General features: G+C 40.4%; 4 protein-coding genes and 6 non-coding genes across 12 annotated transcripts in view; 1 reads left to right on the forward strand and 9 right to left on the reverse strand.

The window, feature by feature from the left end:
• The window catches only part of LOC148415550 (syntaxin-1A-like), a 53,438-nt gene extending 47,208 nt beyond the window's left edge, over positions 1-6,230 (reverse strand). For all 3 annotated transcript variants that reach the window (XM_088428400.1, XM_088428403.1, XM_088428401.1), the window contains exon 1: positions 5,249-6,230. In XM_088428400.1, the coding sequence (XP_088284526.1) occupies positions 5,249-5,278 (30 nt within the window). In that variant the 5' untranslated portion in view covers positions 5,279-6,230. The remainder of the gene's footprint in view (positions 1-5,248) is intronic.
• A 121-nt stretch (positions 6,231-6,351) lies between these two features.
• bud23 (BUD23 rRNA methyltransferase and ribosome maturation factor) lies at positions 6,352-10,535 on the reverse strand. Its single transcript, XM_088428404.1, has 12 exons — positions 10,391-10,535; positions 10,146-10,183; positions 9,827-9,922; positions 9,589-9,671; positions 9,402-9,498; positions 9,219-9,315; positions 8,334-8,384; positions 8,153-8,238; positions 8,034-8,079; positions 7,346-7,407; positions 6,663-6,752; positions 6,352-6,575 (listed from the first exon to the last, which is right to left on the reverse strand). The coding sequence occupies exons 1-12, from the start codon at positions 10,433-10,435 to the stop codon at positions 6,521-6,523; spliced, it is 846 nt and encodes a 281-aa protein (XP_088284530.1). The 5' UTR covers positions 10,436-10,535; the 3' UTR covers positions 6,352-6,520.
• Positions 10,536-11,066: 531 nt separating this feature from the next.
• dnajc30b (DnaJ (Hsp40) homolog, subfamily C, member 30b) lies at positions 11,067-12,437 on the forward strand. The gene is made up of 2 exons (XM_088427679.1): positions 11,067-11,269; positions 11,361-12,437. The coding sequence occupies exons 1-2, from the start codon at positions 11,215-11,217 to the stop codon at positions 12,083-12,085; spliced, it is 780 nt and encodes a 259-aa protein (XP_088283805.1). The 5' UTR covers positions 11,067-11,214; the 3' UTR covers positions 12,086-12,437.
• Positions 12,438-13,105: 668 nt separating this feature from the next.
• Positions 13,106-20,169, reverse strand: part of sh2b2 (SH2B adaptor protein 2) — a 28,811-nt gene continuing 21,747 nt past the window's right edge. The window contains exon 9 of the mRNA XM_088428394.1: positions 13,106-16,833. Within this exon, the coding sequence (XP_088284520.1) occupies positions 16,508-16,833 (326 nt within the window). The 3' untranslated portion in view covers positions 13,106-16,507. The remainder of the gene's footprint in view (positions 16,834-20,169) is intronic.
• On the reverse strand, positions 19,053-19,125 carry trnaf-gaa (transfer RNA phenylalanine (anticodon GAA)). Its single transcript has one exon. It is a non-coding gene; the product is annotated as a tRNA-Phe (tRNA).
• trnaf-gaa (transfer RNA phenylalanine (anticodon GAA)) lies at positions 19,302-19,374 on the reverse strand. The gene has a single exon. It is a non-coding gene; the product is annotated as a tRNA-Phe (tRNA).
• On the reverse strand, positions 19,555-19,627 carry trnaf-gaa (transfer RNA phenylalanine (anticodon GAA)). The gene has a single exon. It is a non-coding gene; the product is annotated as a tRNA-Phe (tRNA).
• Positions 19,714-19,786, reverse strand: trnaf-gaa (transfer RNA phenylalanine (anticodon GAA)). Its single transcript has one exon. It is a non-coding gene; the product is annotated as a tRNA-Phe (tRNA).
• Positions 19,873-19,945, reverse strand: trnaf-gaa (transfer RNA phenylalanine (anticodon GAA)). The gene has a single exon. It is a non-coding gene; the product is annotated as a tRNA-Phe (tRNA).
• Positions 20,032-20,104, reverse strand: trnaf-gaa (transfer RNA phenylalanine (anticodon GAA)). The gene has a single exon. It is a non-coding gene; the product is annotated as a tRNA-Phe (tRNA).

Consider the following 20,169-nt stretch of genomic DNA (forward strand, 5'->3'; position numbering starts at 1 on the left):
TCAAAAATAAATAAAACTGGGTCAAAAAGGGGGCAAGCTATTTAAATTATGCATTTTACTGAAAAAATGGGATCACTCAATTTGGACCCAATTTGGGTTATTTTTGACATCATTGTTTTAGGTTGTCAATATTTTATCCAACATTTTTTACAGCGTAGAAACAGTTGGGTCAACAAGGGGACCAACTATTCAAATGATCCATTTTACTCAAAAACTCGGATAAATACATTCTGGCACAATTTAGGTTATTTTTTAACCATTTGTTCTAAATTGTCATTCAACAACATTTTTTTACGCAGTAAAATAACCCAAATCAAATCAAAAGAGCACCAATACAACATTTAAAGTACGTAGTAGTGGGTTCATTGTGACCCAATTTGGGTTATTTTTGACATAATTCTTTTAGGCTATAAAAACACTATAAAAACAATTGTCAAAAATAACCCAAATTTCATCAAAAAGGGTACCAACCCAACTTTTGAGTCCTTCATTTTACCCCAAACATTGAGTCTGTCCATTTTTTGACCCAATTTGGGTTATTTTCTACCAACTGCGCTCACGTCTCGGTATGTGTGGTTCAACGCGAGCTGCGTTCGAGTGAGACGCCCTCGAGTGTTTGTGCGAGGATGGAAATTAGCCGGCTAATGAGCATTAGACTCGAGTAGGCAGTGAGTCAATAAAGCCCAGCACCTCGACAGTGTATCAATGCCTTTGTTGTGACTTCACTTGTCGGTCTCTCACGATTTGCTAGCAACAAATAAAGTGAACAAACAAACTTCACCTTAGAGACAATCAGCTTGCTAACTTAGTGCTAGCTAGCATTACGGTAGGTACCTGTAGAAAAAAAAAACATTTGGTTCAAAATAGCCTACATATCACTTACAGTCAATCCACATTGAGTCATACCAGCTAGCATTAAGCTAGCTAGCCTAATGCTAGCTAATAGTAAAGTCCAGAAGGACCACGGTTGAGTCATATCAGCTGGGATTAAGCTATCTAGCTTGATGCTAGCTAATATTAAAGTCCAGAAAGACCATGGGTGAGTCATTTCAGATAGCATGAACTTAAGATAGCTAGCTTAATACTAGTTAATAGTAAAGTCCAGAAAGACCATGGGTGAGTCATACCAGCTAGCATGGACTTAAGATAGCTAGCTTAATACTAGTTAATAGTAAAGTCCAGAAGGACCACGGTTGAGTCATACCAGCTAACATTAAGCTAGCTAGCTGGTATGATTCAATATGGATGGACAGAAAGTGATATGTAGGCCATGTAGAACATGTAGAACCATAGGTGGTCCTCTCATATGTTGAACGATGACGTGTTTTGTCTGATTCTGATTCCAGTGTCTGATTCCAGTTGATTCGTAACGTGTACGCTAACGTCAACATGAATAGCAAACGGGGGATTGCGGGAGCGAGGCTAAGCTCTCGTTTAAAAAAACAACAAAAAAACTACAAATGAAAGGCCAAGACTCATAAAACGATAGACCTGTTTTCTAAAAATAGCTTGTGTGGATAAGGCCAAAGCCACACACACAGGGCTTGAAGAGTGTGTGCGTCATGTCCACGCTATTAGTTAATGTGTCACTCTGACTCCAAACAGGCGCTGACAGTGAGTATACACGACGAGCCGCCTGAGCTAACAGTGACAACAAGGCTGCACACACCAGGCAGGAAACAAAAAGTGGACTCGACAGCCTTCTGATAAATCTCCCGTTGGAAATAAAAAAAAAAAAAGAGCAATAACGGAGGAAGTCACCAAATTGAGAAAAATAAATGACATGTTCTTCTCAAAGCAGAAAATGAGGAGGGATGATTTGTTCCAGGTGTGGGGTTATTATTGCAGGTTATTATTGTGGCGGTGTTCTTTTTTTTTTCCCGTCGAGGTTTGAATAGTGAATGGAAAATGAAACTTTATGAAGCAGCTGTGTTGGTTTACGCCTCTAGATGGCGCTCGGCTGTTAATAAACAAGTGAAAATGTATGACATTTACATTTTTAAACAAAGAGTGCGATCGGAAATTCATACAATATCACAAGTGCTTCATGAAGCTTCGTTTGTCCAACGCTAGGTTTGAATTCTGAGAGCGCAACAAAGCGAGAGAAAGCTGAGAAAATCTTAATGTCAGTCTGAGAAAATTATAAACTGTGTGGGGGAAGCCGTTTTACTGCTTTGAAGTAAAAAAATAAAATAAATCTTAAAAATGAACCAAAAATACTGTTAATGGTAAAACATACAATATAATGAAAAAAATTTGGAAAAAAAAAGAATGAAAAAGGACAAAATTAAGAAAGGTAAATTAAAACAAAATCAAAAAATAATGTAAATTAAAAAGTAGCATAAACAACGACATATATTATAATAAATGATATATACTGTAAATAGAATAATGGAAATATTATATAAAAAAACAAAGAAAAAAATCTGATGAACAAAACAAGCATTTATAATGAAAAAAAAACACACTAAACAAATATATATTAATTAAAAAGGTTAAAAAAGTCAACCTCTATTTTGCAGATTTCAATTATTTATATATATATATATATATATATATATATATATATATATATATATCCCAGAGTGCTAACCGCAAGACGGCTGGCGATCAACTGCAGTGAAAACTCTAATCAGCTCATCAATTTGGGCTTCGGCGGCTTGATAAAAACTGACAATCACATCAGTATCGGCGCCATCTGTCACTGGCGGCCCAAGCGGGAGCCAGTCCAGGTCATGGCGCATGGTGGACTCGGTTATCGAGACCGGCAGCTAGTAAAGTCCAGAAGAACTACGGTGGAGAAGAGGCTGCGTCCACTGGTTTTTATTTTAACTCATTAAATCCCAAAGATGTCATTTTCGGTATTTAAGGCTAAATAGGTGGATTATCCCTTTAAATGTCACAATGAAGTCCAGTTGCTTATTATAAATAAGCAGGTTGGCTTTGTTTACGACAAAAAAATGTTCTTATTGTGGTTTGACAATCGTCATGTCCTAAACCCACGAAAACGTTTGTGTGAAGTGCAGATGGACGCTGAGGGCAACACCGTGTGTGCACCTGCAGCCCGAGCTCACTCTGCTTCCAACTGAACGACTTCCAGTTTGGTTTGGACCCAGACCAGAACCCATCACAAAATGTTGCCAAAAAAAAGGTCAAAAGGGCACAAACCCCTAGAAGCAAACAGACGTGACCATGTCAAAAGAGGACAACTACAAAAATCTTTGTTTCCATCAGTGATTTTTCAATACTGCAGCAAGTCGAATTGCTTATTTTCAAATTAAGAGCAAATGAACTGGAACATAGAGATATTCGTGAAATTGCGCTATAGTGAGAAAAACGTCAAAAGTCAAAATAACGTCAAATGTCTCATGCAACAATAACGGCCTTGATTCTTTTCAAATCAAGAACAAATCAATTGGAACATGCCGCAAACCTTTTCAGTCAGCAGCAATTGTAAAACGTATATCTATCTTGTTAAGCTTCATACAGCTGGCCCTGAATGGCAAACTAAGTGTGTACCAAAGGTGTGTGACTTGCGGTTTACTGTATTTACAGTAGCTAGCTCAACCCGAAGCTAGGGCTATTTTTGTCTCTCTCTGCGGTGCTGTTAGCGCATCTTTTCAGCAATGTGAAGAGGCAGCATGGCAGGCAGCGAGACACGCCTCTCAGAACCACACACACACACACACACACACACACACACACACACACACATAAGCAGAGTTGGCAGAGCAGCGTTGTCTCCCTGGAGGCCAATTCATAGCAAGATCCTCCGCTGAAAACTGCACAGCCGTAAATTGTTTCCCTCTCCCTCCCAAGCTTAACTGCCAATTACGCAGACCGGACAATGGCCACTTTACCGCACAAATGCGCGCAAAAAAACACACACGGGCGCAACTTCGATCAAACTGAAATATTCCACCGGTTGTTGAGATTTGCTGTTCTTTGCTGTTATTAGTTCTCTTCTTAGGCAAGAGTGTGGAAAACGCAGCCTCCGGGCCTGACTTGGTTTTTAGTCATTTATTTTTTTAATACCCGACTTCAGCAAAGTCAACTTGTGTCTCACAAAAGTCGACTAGCTCAATGCTAACATACAATGCAAAACAGGATTGATAAACTCATGAGAGTAGCATCATTGTGCGGTTTTATCACACTTTCAGCAATGCAACCATACATAAACGATTCATAGATACATTCGGGCAGAGAATAAAATTAACTCCGAGTATATATTCTTTATCATGTGCAAAAACCAACAAATTTTACAATTACATACATTTTTTAATGACAATGCCACATTTTCAGTATCGGCAAGCTGATTTATTTTGGAAAATGACAAGAAAATCTTTGCGTCATAAATTCTTCAAATCCCACCTCAAATTGAACCGTCCTTGAATGGTGAAACCCAAAATATCCAAATAAATATCGAATCGTATTTTAGGTCAAAACTTCAAGCTTAGGTAAAATCATATTTGAATGGAAATTGGCCGCAGTGCTTAAAGTGGGCCGGTGCGCAGTCGTGCGGCATACTAGTACTGAACACATTTTGAATTTTACGAGATAATGGCACTTCATGTGCTCACTTATCTTCTTGTAACCCAACAAAACAAAACAAAAATATGATAATGAAAAATAGTAAATTACGTCGTCATTGTAGGTTACGTTAAAATTTTCCGTGTTGACATCTCGAGGTGCATTCAAATGCACTCGAACATTCCAAATTTAGGAAGATTATTGTTTTTAAACTTATTTTGTATTATTGACTTATTAACTCAGTGATTTGCTAGCACCCAAATCCAAATGTATTTATTGCCCACTTAAAGCACCGAAATAAGATAGAAAGACAATCGTGGTGACATTTTTACTACCCAAAAGACGAGCTTTGTTCGATATTTGAGTTGTCTTGAGGAGAACGCCCGTGAGGTTCTGAGAGGACATTTAACAGGTGAAATTGGCGGCGTGGGAGCAATTTTCTGGCGTAATTGCTCGAATCGATGACACCGCACTTGCACGCAGACGGAGTGATTAAATAGCTGGTGGTACACTTTCAGAAACGGAAGTGACATATCAACTCTAGCCCAAATCGTACATGATTAAACAGACGAAAACAAGTCCAAAATGTTAACAGTTGTGCACCTGTTGCCCATAAAAGCAAACTGTTGCGCCTTAAAACCCTACCTTACTTTTTACGCACGTTCAAACCTTCTCAGCCAAGGTGCGTTCAATTAAAAAAAAAAAAAAGACAACTTACATGTCGAAGTTCTTGCATACGGTCCTTCATTTTGGATTTTTTTTTGTGGATGATGGTGATGAGCGGATGCAAACACGCTAAGAAGAAGCGGGCTGATGATGCGCGTCAGGCGGCTTCACGAGGAAGCGATGCTTCGTCCACCCCTCCTTTCCTCAGCACCCTCCCTCTTTCTTTTGCCTCCTCTCTCGCGGTTCCGATGACGGGCTGATTGGACCGATGTCTTTAACCCATTCCACGCCCGCTAACTTCCTCCTCGATGGCGCCTAAATGGACTCGTATTTTTTTTTTTTTTTTTGGGCGGGGGGGACAACCTGTTGACTTGGAAGTGGAAGAGTCCACTCGGAGAGAACAGGGAGGGACAGAGAGCAAAAAGAGAGAAGGGGGGGAGGGGGTGTCTGGTGGGCAATTGGAATTGGACTGAGATTGCGTATCGATCGAAAGCTCGCAGATAACGCCCAGGTGTTTTTTTTTTCCCCACGGTCTTCCGGTGCACAGCGCCCTCTGTATGGCCACTGAGGGCATGGCAGGCAAGTCAAGTTGGACGGTGGACAATACTGAAACTTTTTTTTTTTAAGAAAAACTAAAAGAAAAGCTCGACTTAACAATAAGCTTCAACTCTTGTTTTGCTGTGCCTCTTTTCTTACCGCACGTAAGAGCCGGCAATTTTAAATCAACAATCGTGGGTCACCGGCTTTTGAGTTTGATCACGTGACTTTGGCAAGCTGGGTCGCGGTTGGTCATTACCTGAGCGCTTAGGAAGGTGAGACGTCGTTTTCAGTCTTATTGCTACTTGAGCCTTGAGCACGTCATTTTCAATCAACAGAAACTACAAAATGTTTTTTTTTTTTTTAAGTGATCATTACTTGAAAAATACCTTAATGACAGTATTGACAAAATATTAACTTTTTACTACGTAAACTGGCTAAATAGGATTAGTATAGGTCCAATTCACATTTCACAAATAAATATTAACTAGCTCCCTGTGTTTAGTGTTTTTTTTGTTTGTTTTTTTAAGAAATTCTGGGGTGAGGTAGATTTTATTTTTGCTGGTGGGGGATTATCATTAGGACTAAAACAAACAAACAAAAAGAATGACAAAGAGGTTGCATTTCATAATCAATAAACTATATTTTAACTGTTTTTTTTTAGTTTGTCTTCTGCAAGAGATTTTAAAGTTGCCCGTGTCCGTTCATATTGTCTCCTGTAGGTCTTGAGTTGGATATTAAAAATCAATGAGCAATTGTAAGTCCGTGAACGCTGATGAAGGCCCATCTAGAAATGAGGTCTCCTTTGGCGTCCCGTGTATTTGGTGTCGGCGCGCACGTCCCTGTGGGACCGCATCACAGGGATGAGCAAAAGTGGCACATTTGGAAAATAAAGAAAGAAATAAAAATGTGTGCAAAAGGGCTCGTACCGTCCTTGTCTCCGCCTCCTCTCCTTTTTTTCCAGAATCCAATCTCGGCTTTTCTTCGCTGATTTTCCCTTCATGTTTTTGAACCGGCATCTTTGCGGGAACACAGGGGTGAATACAGTTCACATCTTGTGTAAAAGGCAGGAAAATCTGCCTGACGGGGTTTCGCGTCAGGCAGGACGACAACCTTTTTTTTTTTCCCTTTTTGGCCTGCTGGCGCCATGAGTCCCGGTACAACCGAACCGGGCCCGTACCTGAGGCCCAGACCTGATGCATCATAATTTTTTTTTTTTTAAACTGTGATATGTGACCAGAACCCAAGTAACCGAGCGCTGGATAAACATGGAAGTCAAATGTGCTAGAAGTGGCTTTTTGCATTTCCACGTCCACCGACAAACCCACCCAACTTGATGTTCAAACAAAAGGCGGGCGAGGCTCGTATTTCAACGCGCACGCACGCACCCAGCTCATTATCCGCTCAATTGCATTTACACAGGAATCAGTTATGAAAAAACACAAACGACGCAATCATCCAGCCGAGCGCAATTGGCCCGAGGCAGAATCTTAACATCATAAAAAGCGATAAGAAGATTGGAGGCTTTCAGAGTTTCATCAAACAGACACGCTGATGTGATTATCCCAAGCAGGTTATTGCATCCGTGTAAATAACAATTCCATCTTCTTACCTTTGTCCTGAAAACTGGACCTGGTTGGGAACGCTCTTGTCCGAAGTTTCGGCGCCCAATCCCTGGAATTTAGAAAGCGACGCTGTTTTCATTTTTTTTTTTTTTTTTTTTAACAGGGGACAAATACAAATTAAGAATTGAAGTCCACCCGTTTTTATTCATCTCAGGGCCGGCCATTTTGCCGCTTGCTGTCAACTGAAAATGACATCACGGTCGCGCAGGTAACAAAATCGTAGTAGTAATAGTAGTATTTGCAGTAGTAGCGAGTGCGGGCAAAGGTAGTGGCTCTTTTGATCTCAACGTCGCCAAAATGTTTAATGTTTTCCTTTTTCTGCTCTATATCCCCAAGGAAATTTCATAAACGATGGTTTGGTAAACATATAAGGACTCGAACGCACCCTGACGAGATCAAGAGAGACGCTAACTTTGCCGACATTGCAACATTCGTCCCTTAATGGGATAGGAGCTTTACCCAACTTTTGGGGCTGAATATAAAACCCTAAAAGTTGACTTAGTCTCCTTTTAGTCCCAATTTGGGTCATTTTTGACCTAACTTCTTCCTCAACGTTTGACGTTTGCAAGCTGAGCCGTGACTGGTCGTTACCTGGGCCCTGAGCAAATGTGATGGGATCTTCAGTCGACAGCTAAATTTATTTAATCACCACTTCATTGATTCTTAGCGTTATACCTTGGGGAGGACGCCGGTCACGCCGGCAAACAGACACAAGAAGAACCTGGTGAAAATAACAATAAGAAAAAAGAGCAAATGTGTTGCAAGTGCCAAAAACAGAAAGTGATGGGACTGACTTCTTGGCCTTTGTGCTGTTTGGATAGTCCACCACCATGCCGCCGCTGAAGCCCGCCCTCATAGCCTGCGCTGTGATTAGTTCCAACTGCCAAGAAAGTAAAAAAAAAAAAAAGGGGAAGAGGACACATGAGTGAGCTTCATAAGATGCTCATGGGCAGAAATTTTGTACTCTTTTTTTACCTGCTCAGAGTTCTCAGGATAAATTTGAAAGATGGCCCGGGCGCCTCTTGTCTGAAAGATGGAGACCATAGAAGGCCGTGAAAACAGGTTGTTGCATATTATGGACTGTTGAAAGTAATGGGGCACAACTGATATTGATTTGGAAGATATTGATTCACGTATTTAAAGGAACATCATTCTGTTAACCGATTTACTGACCATTTAATAATGTATGTATATATATTTTTAATACACGCATACATACAGTATACATATATATAAGTGTGTGTGTTTGTGTGTGAGGTGATGAAAAAAAAAAATCATACCTTGATGCTCACAATCAAATATGTATTGCAAGCAGAATAGTTGATTGTTTTTAAATACTTTGTCCATTCGTAATTGGTTAAACTCCAAAGATTTTTTTTTTTTTTTTAATCTGTTGATTTATTTGCAGATTTTTTAGGGATGGGCGAATACCGCTACTAAGTATGTGCCCCAATAACAGCCTTCTTTCATTATCAGTACTTTTAATGAAAGCCGATACCAGTATCAGCTGAGCACTTGTAACCGTTTTACGATCAGGAAATAGGAATTAGAAGTAAGAATAGTAAATTGACAATTTACTGCAGATTTCTTGGTATATAGCGGTCAGTCTTTACAATTATTTGTCATTTTGTTCTTCAATATATTTTGTGTATTGTAACTAGATCTTAATTCATGTGTTCAGCATTATAACAAAGACAATAAATTGATTCCAAAGCAACTATCAAGTTTCAATCCTGCTAAGAAACAAAATGGGAATCATTTTCACAGTTCGCCTTATGACCAGAGGAAATAAGGAGAAAACATGTCATGTTCAATCTCAAAATTCCCACTAAATAAATCAATAATCTAAAATAAACTCACCAAAGAAGAATAGAGGGTACTAAAGAAGGCGTAGAGTCTCTTAGGGGGACTATGTGAGCGTTTGTCAGCATTGCAGAGCCACTGAAGAGCAGAAATACTGAAATGGGGACAAAAATACCAACATGATTAATTAAAAAACAAAACTCTGTATAAATCCGGAGAAAATGACAGGACATTTGGTACCTAACGCAGCCGTCAAATGTTCCTGATCTGAAAGGCATCCCTTGGCCCATGTCTCCCAATATGAGACCCCCTTCCACTTCTCTGTCCAGTGCCACATCTGAAAGACAGCAAATCATTTTGTTTGTTTGTTTTACAACGGATAATGAATTAAAGTCTGTGAGGGTTGCTAAATTATACAAAAACCAACCCAACATTGCTGTGCTGATGTCGACTCCCAGCCAGTAGTGTCCTTCCTCCGTCAGGTAGTCGCCACTAAGCCCCGAACCACACCTGAGAAAGGGTTTAAAAAATGGATTAGTCCTTCTCTTTGATGTCTATTTTGGCAGTATGACGGCAGTTCATGAAGTGTCTAATGAGTTTATTTTAAAATCGGATTTTGTTTCATGCTTGTATGATTGAATGAGGTCTGATGTTTGTTGGCTCACCCCACATCCAACAGGAAGCACGGCTGTCCCTCTGGAAGGTTCAAAAGCTCCACGGCTCTCTCCGACATCTGGGTCTGAATCTCGATCATACGAGAGCTGGCAAAAAGCAAAAGGAAATTTTGAATCATCCACTCTTGCAGACTTTTACCAATAGAAAGCTGCAAATAAAGTACAGCGTGATTTATTTGAGCGAATCTAAAAACTTGAATAAACGTAAAGTTACTACAGGGTTCGTGCTAGCGCACATTCAAAATTCTTCAGCCAAAATGAACAGAGAGTTTAAAGGCTCGACTAATTTTAACAACATATTTTGACTTACTTTTGCGAGTATTTCTTGGCCTCTTCTGCATTGTAAAACTGCAGTGGAAAAGAGACAGTATTAAAAGGTGAAGCACGCATCTCATGTTGTTGTTTTAGTCCGAAATATTACATAACTTGAAGTGAGGCTTTAAAAAAAACAACATCAACGAGAACCCTCTATTATTAGCAAGCTAGCACAACACCCGCTTCACATAGAAGAGGCTGTTAGCCAAGATTCTACAAACATTAAAAACGTTTACTGACCACATCTGGAGGAGCCGTGTGCTCCGGTCGTCGACAGGAGCTCATGATTGCGGGTAATATCCAAAAAGGAGATGTTTAAATAGTTTACTCCTCAAAAACAAGCTAAATGTAAGACGTGTAGACTCATGTGAGGAATGGAAGCTCTTCTTTGATAAAATATAAGGTGAAATTACAGGAATGAGTTTATTTGATTGCCATCTAGCGGCCGTTTTTTTTTTTACCTCATCGCTTTGATAAACGGATGAAGCATTAGCTTATGTGGAGCCCGATGTTACAGAGGAAGCATTCGATCAAAGTAAATCAAAAACAGTTGAGTAAAAATATTAAATATATATTTCTTTGTCATATAAAGGGTGAAAAAATATTTTTTTCATTTGTTCTAGTGAAACGGTTTGAACAAATTTTAAAAATATTTAAAAAAATAAAAAAAATAAAATATTTGTCGGTTAAGTGTCAGGTATATTTTTAACGATTTTTTTCCATGTTATTAAAATTTGAAAAAGGGCGTAGCTGATTCCACTGCGAGATTGGTCAAGCGCGTTCATGGCTTCCTTCTGTTATCGATTTCTATTGGTCTACTTGACTTGACGTAGCCGGAACTTTTCTCTTTGTGTTTCCTGCTGTGTGACGTCACGTCAGGGGAAAATGGCAGAGGTCGCCCACAAGTTGGGCAGCGTAGCCTGCCGCTTTGCCGGCTTCAGGTACGGCCAGAGCCGACCGGTTTACTCCAGGGAAGCTGCCGAAACTCGGCGAGAAAAATGCACTTTTACTGTAAATCGGAATAAAGATGTTGCAACGCGGATTTGTGCCGACGTCCGGTTCAAATGCACAGCTGCGGAACCCAAAATAGAAGTCCGGCGAATGACAAGAAGTCATCAGGTGACTGAAATGTGTTTGAACTTGAGCTCACTTCGTTTGTATGGATGTGTTCGTGCCGGGGAGACTTTTAATGCTTTCAACAATTCTTTAGTTAGACCCCGGAGGTTCCCCGGGAGCAGAGGATCAATTTCCGGTCACCTGACCTCCATCTTCAGGTCAACTCAGCATCTGCGAGCTTTCTGCATCCTCGTCCGAGTGTGCAAACCTGAGAGACTCGTTTATGTCCCTTCAAAATCCAGAACTTACAGCTGGACAACAGACTCGAAAGACCAGCCCCTGTACAGAAACAGGACGGCCTATTATGACATCCTTAAAGTGTCCCCTAATGCCACGCAGTCCCAAATCAAAACCGCCTACTACAAGCAGTCGTTCATCTTCCACCCGGACAAAAACCCCGGCAGCCCCGAGTCCGGGCAACGCTTTTCTGAGATCAGCGAGGCCTACACGGTGCTGGGCAACAAAAGTCTGAGGAAAAAGTACGACCGGGGGATCCTTAGCATGGCGGATGTCCACGGTGCAGGGAGACCCCCTTCCAAAGAGAGCCCAAGCAGATCCTCGGGAATGGCACAGCAGCAGCAAAGCGCCTCCAGGCGCTTCTCCCAAACGGGAGGGAGGCCCATGTATGACTTTGACGCCTTCTACCAGGCGCACTACGGCGAGCAGCTGCAGAGGGAGCGGGAAATGCGAGCCCGAAGGCAGCAAGAAATCGAGGCCAGCAGGGCTGAGCTGCGCAAGTGGAAGCAGCTCAAGATGATCGAGGGCACAGTTGGCTTGCTTCTCCTGGTCGCGTGTATCATTCTCATGAACGTCAACTAGAGACAGTGGGGCCAACCGCTTCCTGGTCTTGTGTGTTTGGACATGACAAGAACTATTTTTCCCATTTTGTTTGAGACTTGCTGTCACTCATGCAAAATGTTTCATTATTTCATTGAGAATGCACAACCCTACAAGTTTTCCTTTTAAATTATTGAAAAACTCATGACATTCAAATAGGAATTTTATTTTGAGGTTTGTGTTTACTTTTATTGTCAAGCATTGACATTTTGGGGTAATTAAAAAAAAAAGATAAATCCTACATTTAAATAAAGTCACACTATGTTGAGAATCCCTCAGGAATGTACTATACACGCTGGAGCATCGTGTTATTAAATTCTCCTAAATCAACGAACACAGTGGGCTCTTTTTTTCTTGGTAGGAAGGCGCAAATGCTTAAAATAGTAAAATGTTTTGAATGGGGGAATAGCACCATCTGGTGGATGAAAACGAAAATCACACGAACACGCAAATTGTATCTTCAAATCTGAACTTTTCAAATTACCCCAAAATTGACAACTTTGTTCCACCATTATCATTGCGTTATGAAAGTGAATAAGCCATTTCAATACTTTGGTTTGCTCAATATTTAGTAAAAAAAAAAAAAACAGACCTGTAAATTAATAGTATAGATGTCTAATAGCATAGATTTGTTTAGATTTGTTAGGCTAATTCAATGCATTAAGCATAGTTGACGCCCATTATAAATGGCAAAAAAAAAAAAAACACGAAAACAAAAGAAATATCAAAATGATAAGGCAATTCGCCGGTGTGGAACCGCGAGATGCGGGGGCCCACTGTACTGTACGGTGGTCTTTGTTTTTGTAATGTCACGTCGAGCCTGGAGAGGGCAGCAAACAACATAATGACGCGACTGGCACAGAAAATGGTACTGATCGTGAATAAAGGTGGATTATTTGAGTTTCACTTTTAGAATTGAACACAAATGTGAATTGTTATTTAAAAATATTATGCGCAAATATGTATTTTTAAAGTGTCTATTTGGAGTCACAAAAATCTAAATCGTTTGTTCACATTTTATTCACAGAAATATAAAGTAGTATGTCAAGTACATCACTTTGTACAAAATTGCACAGACTCTTCAAAACTCAGTCAGACAACAAAAACAAACCAAAACTTTGAATTTTTACCGTGTTACTCAAATAAAGGGAAGGAAAGACTGCACAGACTCTTGAAAAGTCACCCCCAAATAACAAAAATCAGCATGTTTTGTAAAATAAACGAGGTGCTTAGGACAATGAGCAGTAGAATATGCGTGACGGGGCTTTTGCACAAAGATAAGACTCAAATAGGGGACTAAAACCACTTAGGAATAATAAATATGTTCCAAAAATAGCACTCAAATTGGCACATGAACTTCCTGGCTGTTCTGAGGAAAAAAAATAATAAAACGTTGCAAGATGGCCACGCTGGACACGTGTCGCTCTTTGATATGTTAAGTTTACTATACTGCGAAAATGTGTCTATTTTGGCCTGTGTGCTGTTAAAATTTGGCTTAAATGCGATTGGTAATAGTTGTTTAATACTTGTTAAAAAGCTTCACTAATCTAGTTTAAGCAAAGCAGTGAAGCGTGGCCATCTTTCTTTCTTCCCCACAAATCTACTTTGCTCCCTCCTCCATCCTAAACACAGGATTTTCATCCAATGACACGTTGACATACTGAACAAAAATAAACCAATCACTTTTGTTTTTACTCCCGATATTTTGTAAGCTCAACTCAAAATTTATGTACAGTGGTGCCTTGAGATGCGGGTATGTGAGGACTTGTTGGTCTCTGACATTTTGTTTCGACAAAGATTCAACATTTGACAACTCTCAGTTCGAGTTTACTATAAACCAGACATAAAACAAAGAGCTGCACATTGTGAGTGAAAAACTATTTACCCTCAAACTAAAAACGAATAAAATAAATGTAAAAAAAACAAAAATACTATAGAAGTACTAGTGATTAGCATCAATAGTCACTGTGTTTTACTATAAACCATAAACCATTTATATCTGAACACAAATGGTGCACCAACACATGTAGACAGAATGACAAAATGGACTCAGGAAGGGCTAAGCAAAAAAAAAAAAAAAAAAAAAAAGATTAATTCCGTTTAAAAATCAACTATTTGAAAAGCTGAATTGAGCTGAATTGTTAAATTAAGGGTTTGCACAAGTGGCTGGTTTATAAAATGTGTTTTTAAAAGGTTTACATTAAAACCGATTCAAAATCAGAATACATCATTGCAGTCTGAACAATTTATGCACCATTTTTGGAATAAACACCCTTTAAAGAAATGTTTGTTGGGTTTATTCCTCCGATAAAAATCAATTAAAGTCATACTCCCAGGAATGGTTCCTGTGAGAAAAGATCCTTACTGCAGTTTACTGAGTCATAAAGTGGCCAGGGTGAATTAATCATGATACACAAACTGTTAAATTCTTTACACAATGCATTGTAATTTTGTTACTGTTAGATGTTTTACAAAGAAAATATAGTGCTACTTTCCTTATTAAAAAAACATTACAAAAAAAAAAAGTGGGGGTTTTGGAGAGGCTGAACGAATTATTGTCATTTCCATTCATTTCAATGAGTAAAGATGATTTGAGATTGTGAACAAATTGAATTGGCACAATTAACGGACTGATGAATCAGCTTGTCAAAGGAGAAGTGCTCACTAACAGATGTTAACTTTTGTGAACAATATTTAAAAGCAATAAGCCTTTCATGTGCAGTAAAAAAATGCATGTGAGTTCAGCTGAAAAAACTAGGAGCAAAAAAAAAAACAAACAAAAGTGCTTTGTTTCTATTTTTGTGCAGTATATTAAAACAACATATCTAAATCTACAGCTTTACCCATATAACAAGCTTGCATTACAAAAAAAAAATGTTTTAGAAACTACCGCTGCACAGCGATCATCCAAAAATACTCTAATACATCACCGCACACACACTCATAGAAAAAAAGCCAGTGCGACAGCAAATGGAAGCCACCCTGACGCATGTCGTACCGCCTCACCTTTTAAACACGCATGCGTTGATCTTGTGGAGAAATGTGTCCCTTTTCATTTCACTTCACGCTTTTTTTGCATGAAAACAGGGAAGTTGGACATTTCGCATCGCTGACAAGAAAAATCAAATGGATCACATGCTTTTCTTATGATACAAATATTTTGAAATATATATTGGGTTTCATTATCTATTTTGGGGGGGAAATGTAAAAATATAGCCCCCTAAATATATATATATATATATATATATATATATATATATATATATATATATATATATATATATAAGCAAAAGAGTAACAGATAATACTTACAGATGGATGAAAATACGGAAGACCAAAAAAGTAACATAAAATGAAAAACAGGGTCACGTAGATGAGTAAATAAAGGTCCAACATTTTCCTCTTCTACTTCGATTGCAACGATGACCAGGTGTGTACAGGAAGCTCCGCCCATTCCACTCAGCGCTTGAAATGAATGGATAAAAAAAAGACACAGGAGCTAGCAAATGAATCAAGTCATGACTCTACTTTCAGTAGTGTACCATGTAGCATTAATAAAAAAAAAAAAAAACATCAACAATTTGGGAAGCCTTAAATGGTGGAGTTTTCACGTTTAAAAAAAACCTGCTATGTCAACTTTAGACTGTAAAATGTCCAACTTTCCAGTTTGAAAACTGAGGGACAGCCTATTCATTTGTGTGCACTTTTGTGTCCGTTCTGTCTCAGCAAGTCAACAAAGTGAATTGTTGACTTCATCAGAAAGGCCAGGATGTCCTCAAGTGAGGACTTTAGGCCTTAGATGCGTAACTTTTATATAGACCCATAGTAAACGTTCACTACAGTGGACACAAATAACCAGGGGGAACTCAGGAGGATATAAAACAGTTGAGGTAACTATAGCTTAATTGTAAGTCCACTTTTTAGGTCAAACTGCCCAACTTTTTGATTTTTCTTTTTTTTTTTTTGCCCAAATTGAAGCAAAACAAACTCACCCAAATAGCGGTGAGCCATAATTGGGTTGATTTTAGTGAGGAGATGGGGCGAGACACCACTTTTGTTTTCCGGCTGAGATTTTTCGGGGGAAAGGCGGAAGGACACCCGGACGCTCTGCAAGCAGCTTTCCAAACACGAAGCCTAGCTACGGGCTCATTTTCACAACTCGGGTGAGCAAGCAGGAAGTGGTCAGATGAGCTGAATGGAAGCCATATGAGTCTAGCGGGATAACTTCCTGTTGCCTTTTCTGCCTACGCACATTCTCGCCGCTTTGATTTCCTTCGTCGCGCGTAGCCCTTTTGTCACGCCTCGTGCGTCCCGGCGGAGTCTCCGCCCATCCCAAATCAAGACAAACAGGAAATCGCCGTTGAAACACAAACAAAAGAAAAAGCGGCCGCATTGGAGCGACACTCAGTAGAAAGAGTACTGGTTCTCCACGGCCCGGGCCCGTCGGGTCCCGTCGGCGTCGTGGTAGTCCTCGGACGCGGCGCCGGAGGCCTCCAGAAGGCGTTCCGAGCTGGTGCTGCGGCTCTGTAAACCCCCGCCCGTGCCCGGGTCGCTGCGGGAGAGCGAGGGGGGGGCGGTGGGAGAAGAGGAGGTGCTCGAGGAGAGGGGGGCCTCGCCGGTGGGGCCCGAGGAGGGTGAGATCCCGGAAGGGTGAGGGGCCGGTTGAGCGGAGTCCGGGCGGCAGCTGGCCTCTCCCCTTGGAGGGGTGACGAGCGGAGGCACGCTCACGTCTACGGGTCAGGAAGAGGGTAGATGTTACAAGCGCGACGAGATAATATTTTCAACATTCTTCTCGTTGATTGAACAAACTTTGCTCAAAGATGAACTCGTTCATTGAATTGATTGACAACTTCCCTTTTGTTTTGTAAATTTCAAACCAATACGAGACTATAACATATGCCGGAATTGAACCAGGGACCTTTAGATCTTCAGTCTAGTGCTCTCCCAAAATCACCAAAATTATCTAATTAGCTACTACAATGACTTATTAAGCACTAAAGTAATCAATTACTTGAGGTCATAAGTGATAGTAATCAATTATTTTAGGTAATCAAATATAAAAATAAATACTAAAAGAGGTACTAAAGGACTTAAAGTGCCTAATTGATCACTTCAATACTTTGTTACTTCCTGAAGTACCTAAAGAAATGGATTATTTCAAGTAATTGCTTATTCACGAACATCATTACCTAAAGCAATTGATTACTTTCGTAATTAATTATTTAGTACCAGATATATTTACAAACTCATTCAGCCCAAAACTTCAAAACATTAAAAAAGATATAAATCAGGACTTGGAAAGGATCGACCATGCAAAAATACATTTTAATTTGTTATCTGAATCCCCAACTATTGAATACACTTTTCAGTCGGAAATCCAAGCCAAAATTGTCGGTGAAAAAAAACATTTTTACTGGCACTTGAGTGAATATAGGTGCAAAATGAACGAAAGAGAGCAAAGACGGTCCTCCGCTGATATCGGTTACTTGCGGCTTTTCGCTATTGCTACCCCCTATACCACGCCGACAGGTTTCCCGGTTTACTATCTTGGTGGCGCTAGCTTAACGCTACAAGGCTTCTCTTTCACAAGCAGCATGTAAACACTGGCAGTGCGGCCTTTCCTTTATTATCCTTTCTCAGTGACTCCAGCAACAGCCGTGCCAAAGACACGCCTGACCAGTGTATCAATAACGCCTTTTACAGCAGAATCAAACCCTGGCTCTATGCGCGACACAGAAGGCCCCTTTATGAGCACCAAAGCAGGGCTGGGACCGCGAGTCCGGGCCAGCATGCAAAGCCGCTGCGGTATAATCGCCCCCTCACGCTCCTCTACAGGAGGGTATTCATGGCGTGCCAGTGTGGAGGGTCCACGCTGTGCAGGTTCACCGAGTTTCAGCTCCGTTTACTTCTTCGAGAACAAATCCAGCCATGCAAGGATATTAGGAGATTTCGTGCAAACCTTCATGGTCCGCCGAGAGGTTTACAGGCCGAAGTCCTGAATTGTCATTCTAGGGCCAAGGTTTTCTTTGCAATATAACCCATTCAAACGATTGGCTCATCAGCGAGATCTGCAGGAGCTTCACCCTGATCATTTGGAACAGGTGTGTTGCAAAGAAAAACTTTGAAAACACAGAGCACTGCAGACTGAGGTTGGACACATCAGGACTTTCAGGGTTAGATTGTTTATTCAAAATGAACAATCAATTACTACATCATTTGCCAATTTATATTTGTTATACAAACCACTACCTTCTTCAAAACTAGTTAATTAATTCATCACCATCAATTAGCTGATGAATCGCTGAGAAACCAAGATAAGGGGTTGGTGACCACTCTTTGAGGGATGCTATTCTGCAAGATCAAGATGTTTCATTCCTCATATGACCAAGATCGTTATCAGAATTCTACAGAGGTACGGAACAAATGCCGAAACCCAGGATCGAATCAGGGATCATAAGATCTTCAGGGTTAGGGATAAGGATGATTGGATAGGATAATAAATGTGCAACTTGAAACAAAAGCATCAGTCCTCACAAAAAAACTATCATGTAAATTGCTACTAAGCATAGGAGAAATCTTGAGATGACGACAAATGTTCTTATAAAGACACAATCAACTACTTTATTCAACCTCAGGGGAGGGTTAGAAGCAGACTAAAGTCTTTGCCAAATAGGACCTTGAGATCTTGCGGCCTAAATGCGGAAACCTGGTTTCGAACCAAGGACCTTCAGATGTTAGTCTGACGCTCTCCCAACTGAGCAATTTCGGCCACATTCACCATCGAACAAAAGCATCAATCGTCACATAAATCTATCAGGTGACTTGCTAATAAATGTAGGAGAAAACATGATAGGGTTGCTATATATTAGTTTTCTTATAGCGACACAAAAAACCCACGATATTCTCCAACCTCAAGAGAGGAATAGAAGCGGAGTAATTGTTCACCAAATGCCGAAACTTGGTATCGAACCAAGGACCTTCAGATCTTCAGTCTGATGCTCTCCCAACTGAGCTATTTCGGCCACATTTGCTGTCAAACAAGAGCATCGTCACATAAATTTAAGAAATAACTTGCGATTAAATGCAGGAGAAATAGTGACAGGGTTACTACATAGTAGTTTCCTTAAAGCGACACAATCAACCCACGACATTCTCCAACCTCAAGAGAGGAATAGAAGCGGAGTAATTGCTCACCAAATACCGAAACTCGGTATCGAACCAAGGACCTTCAGATCTTCAGTCTGATGCTCTCCCAACTGAGCTATTTCGGCCACGTGCTTTGTTGAACAAACGCATCAATCGTCACATAAATCTATCAAGTAACTTGCGATTAAATGCAGGAGAAATCATGACAGGGTTACTCATACTAGTTCCTTTATAGCGACACAATCAACACACAACATTCACCAACCTTAAGAGAGGAATAGAAGTGGAGTAAATTGTTCAGCGAACGCCGAAACTCGGGATCGAACCAAGGACCTTCAGAACTTCAGTCTGACGCTCTCCCAACTGAGCTATTTCGGCCACATTTTTTATTGAACAAGAGCATCAACCCACGACATTGTCAAACCTCAAGAGAGGAATAAAAACAGACTAAATTGTCCGCCAAATGCTGAAACTCGGTTTCGATCCAAGGACCTTCAGATCTTCAGTCTGACGCTCTCCCAACTGAGCTATTTCGGCCACGTTTTTCATCGAACAAGAGCATCAACCCACGACATTGTCCAACCTCAAGAGAGGAATAAAAACAGACTAAATTATCCGCCAAATGCCGAAACTCAGTATGGAACCAAGGACCTTCAGATCTTCAGTCTGACGCTCTCCCAACTGAGCTATTTCGGCCACATTTTTTGTTGAACAAGAGCATCAACCCACGACATTGTCCAACCTCAAGAGAGGAATAGAAGCGGACTAAATTGTTCGCCAAATGCCGAAACTCGGTATCGAACCAAGGACCTTCAGATCTTCAGTCTGACGCTCTCCCAACTGAGCTATTTCAGCCACATTTTTTGTTGAACAAGAGCATCAACCCACAACATTGTCCAACCTCAAGAGAGGAATAGAAG

This window comes from Hippichthys cyanospilos, chromosome 11, assembly GCF_059441005.1.
Source record: "Hippichthys cyanospilos isolate Australia breed blue-spotted pipefish chromosome 11, RoL_Hcya_1.0, whole genome shotgun sequence".
Lineage (NCBI taxonomy): Eukaryota > Metazoa > Chordata > Actinopteri > Syngnathiformes > Syngnathidae > Hippichthys > Hippichthys cyanospilos.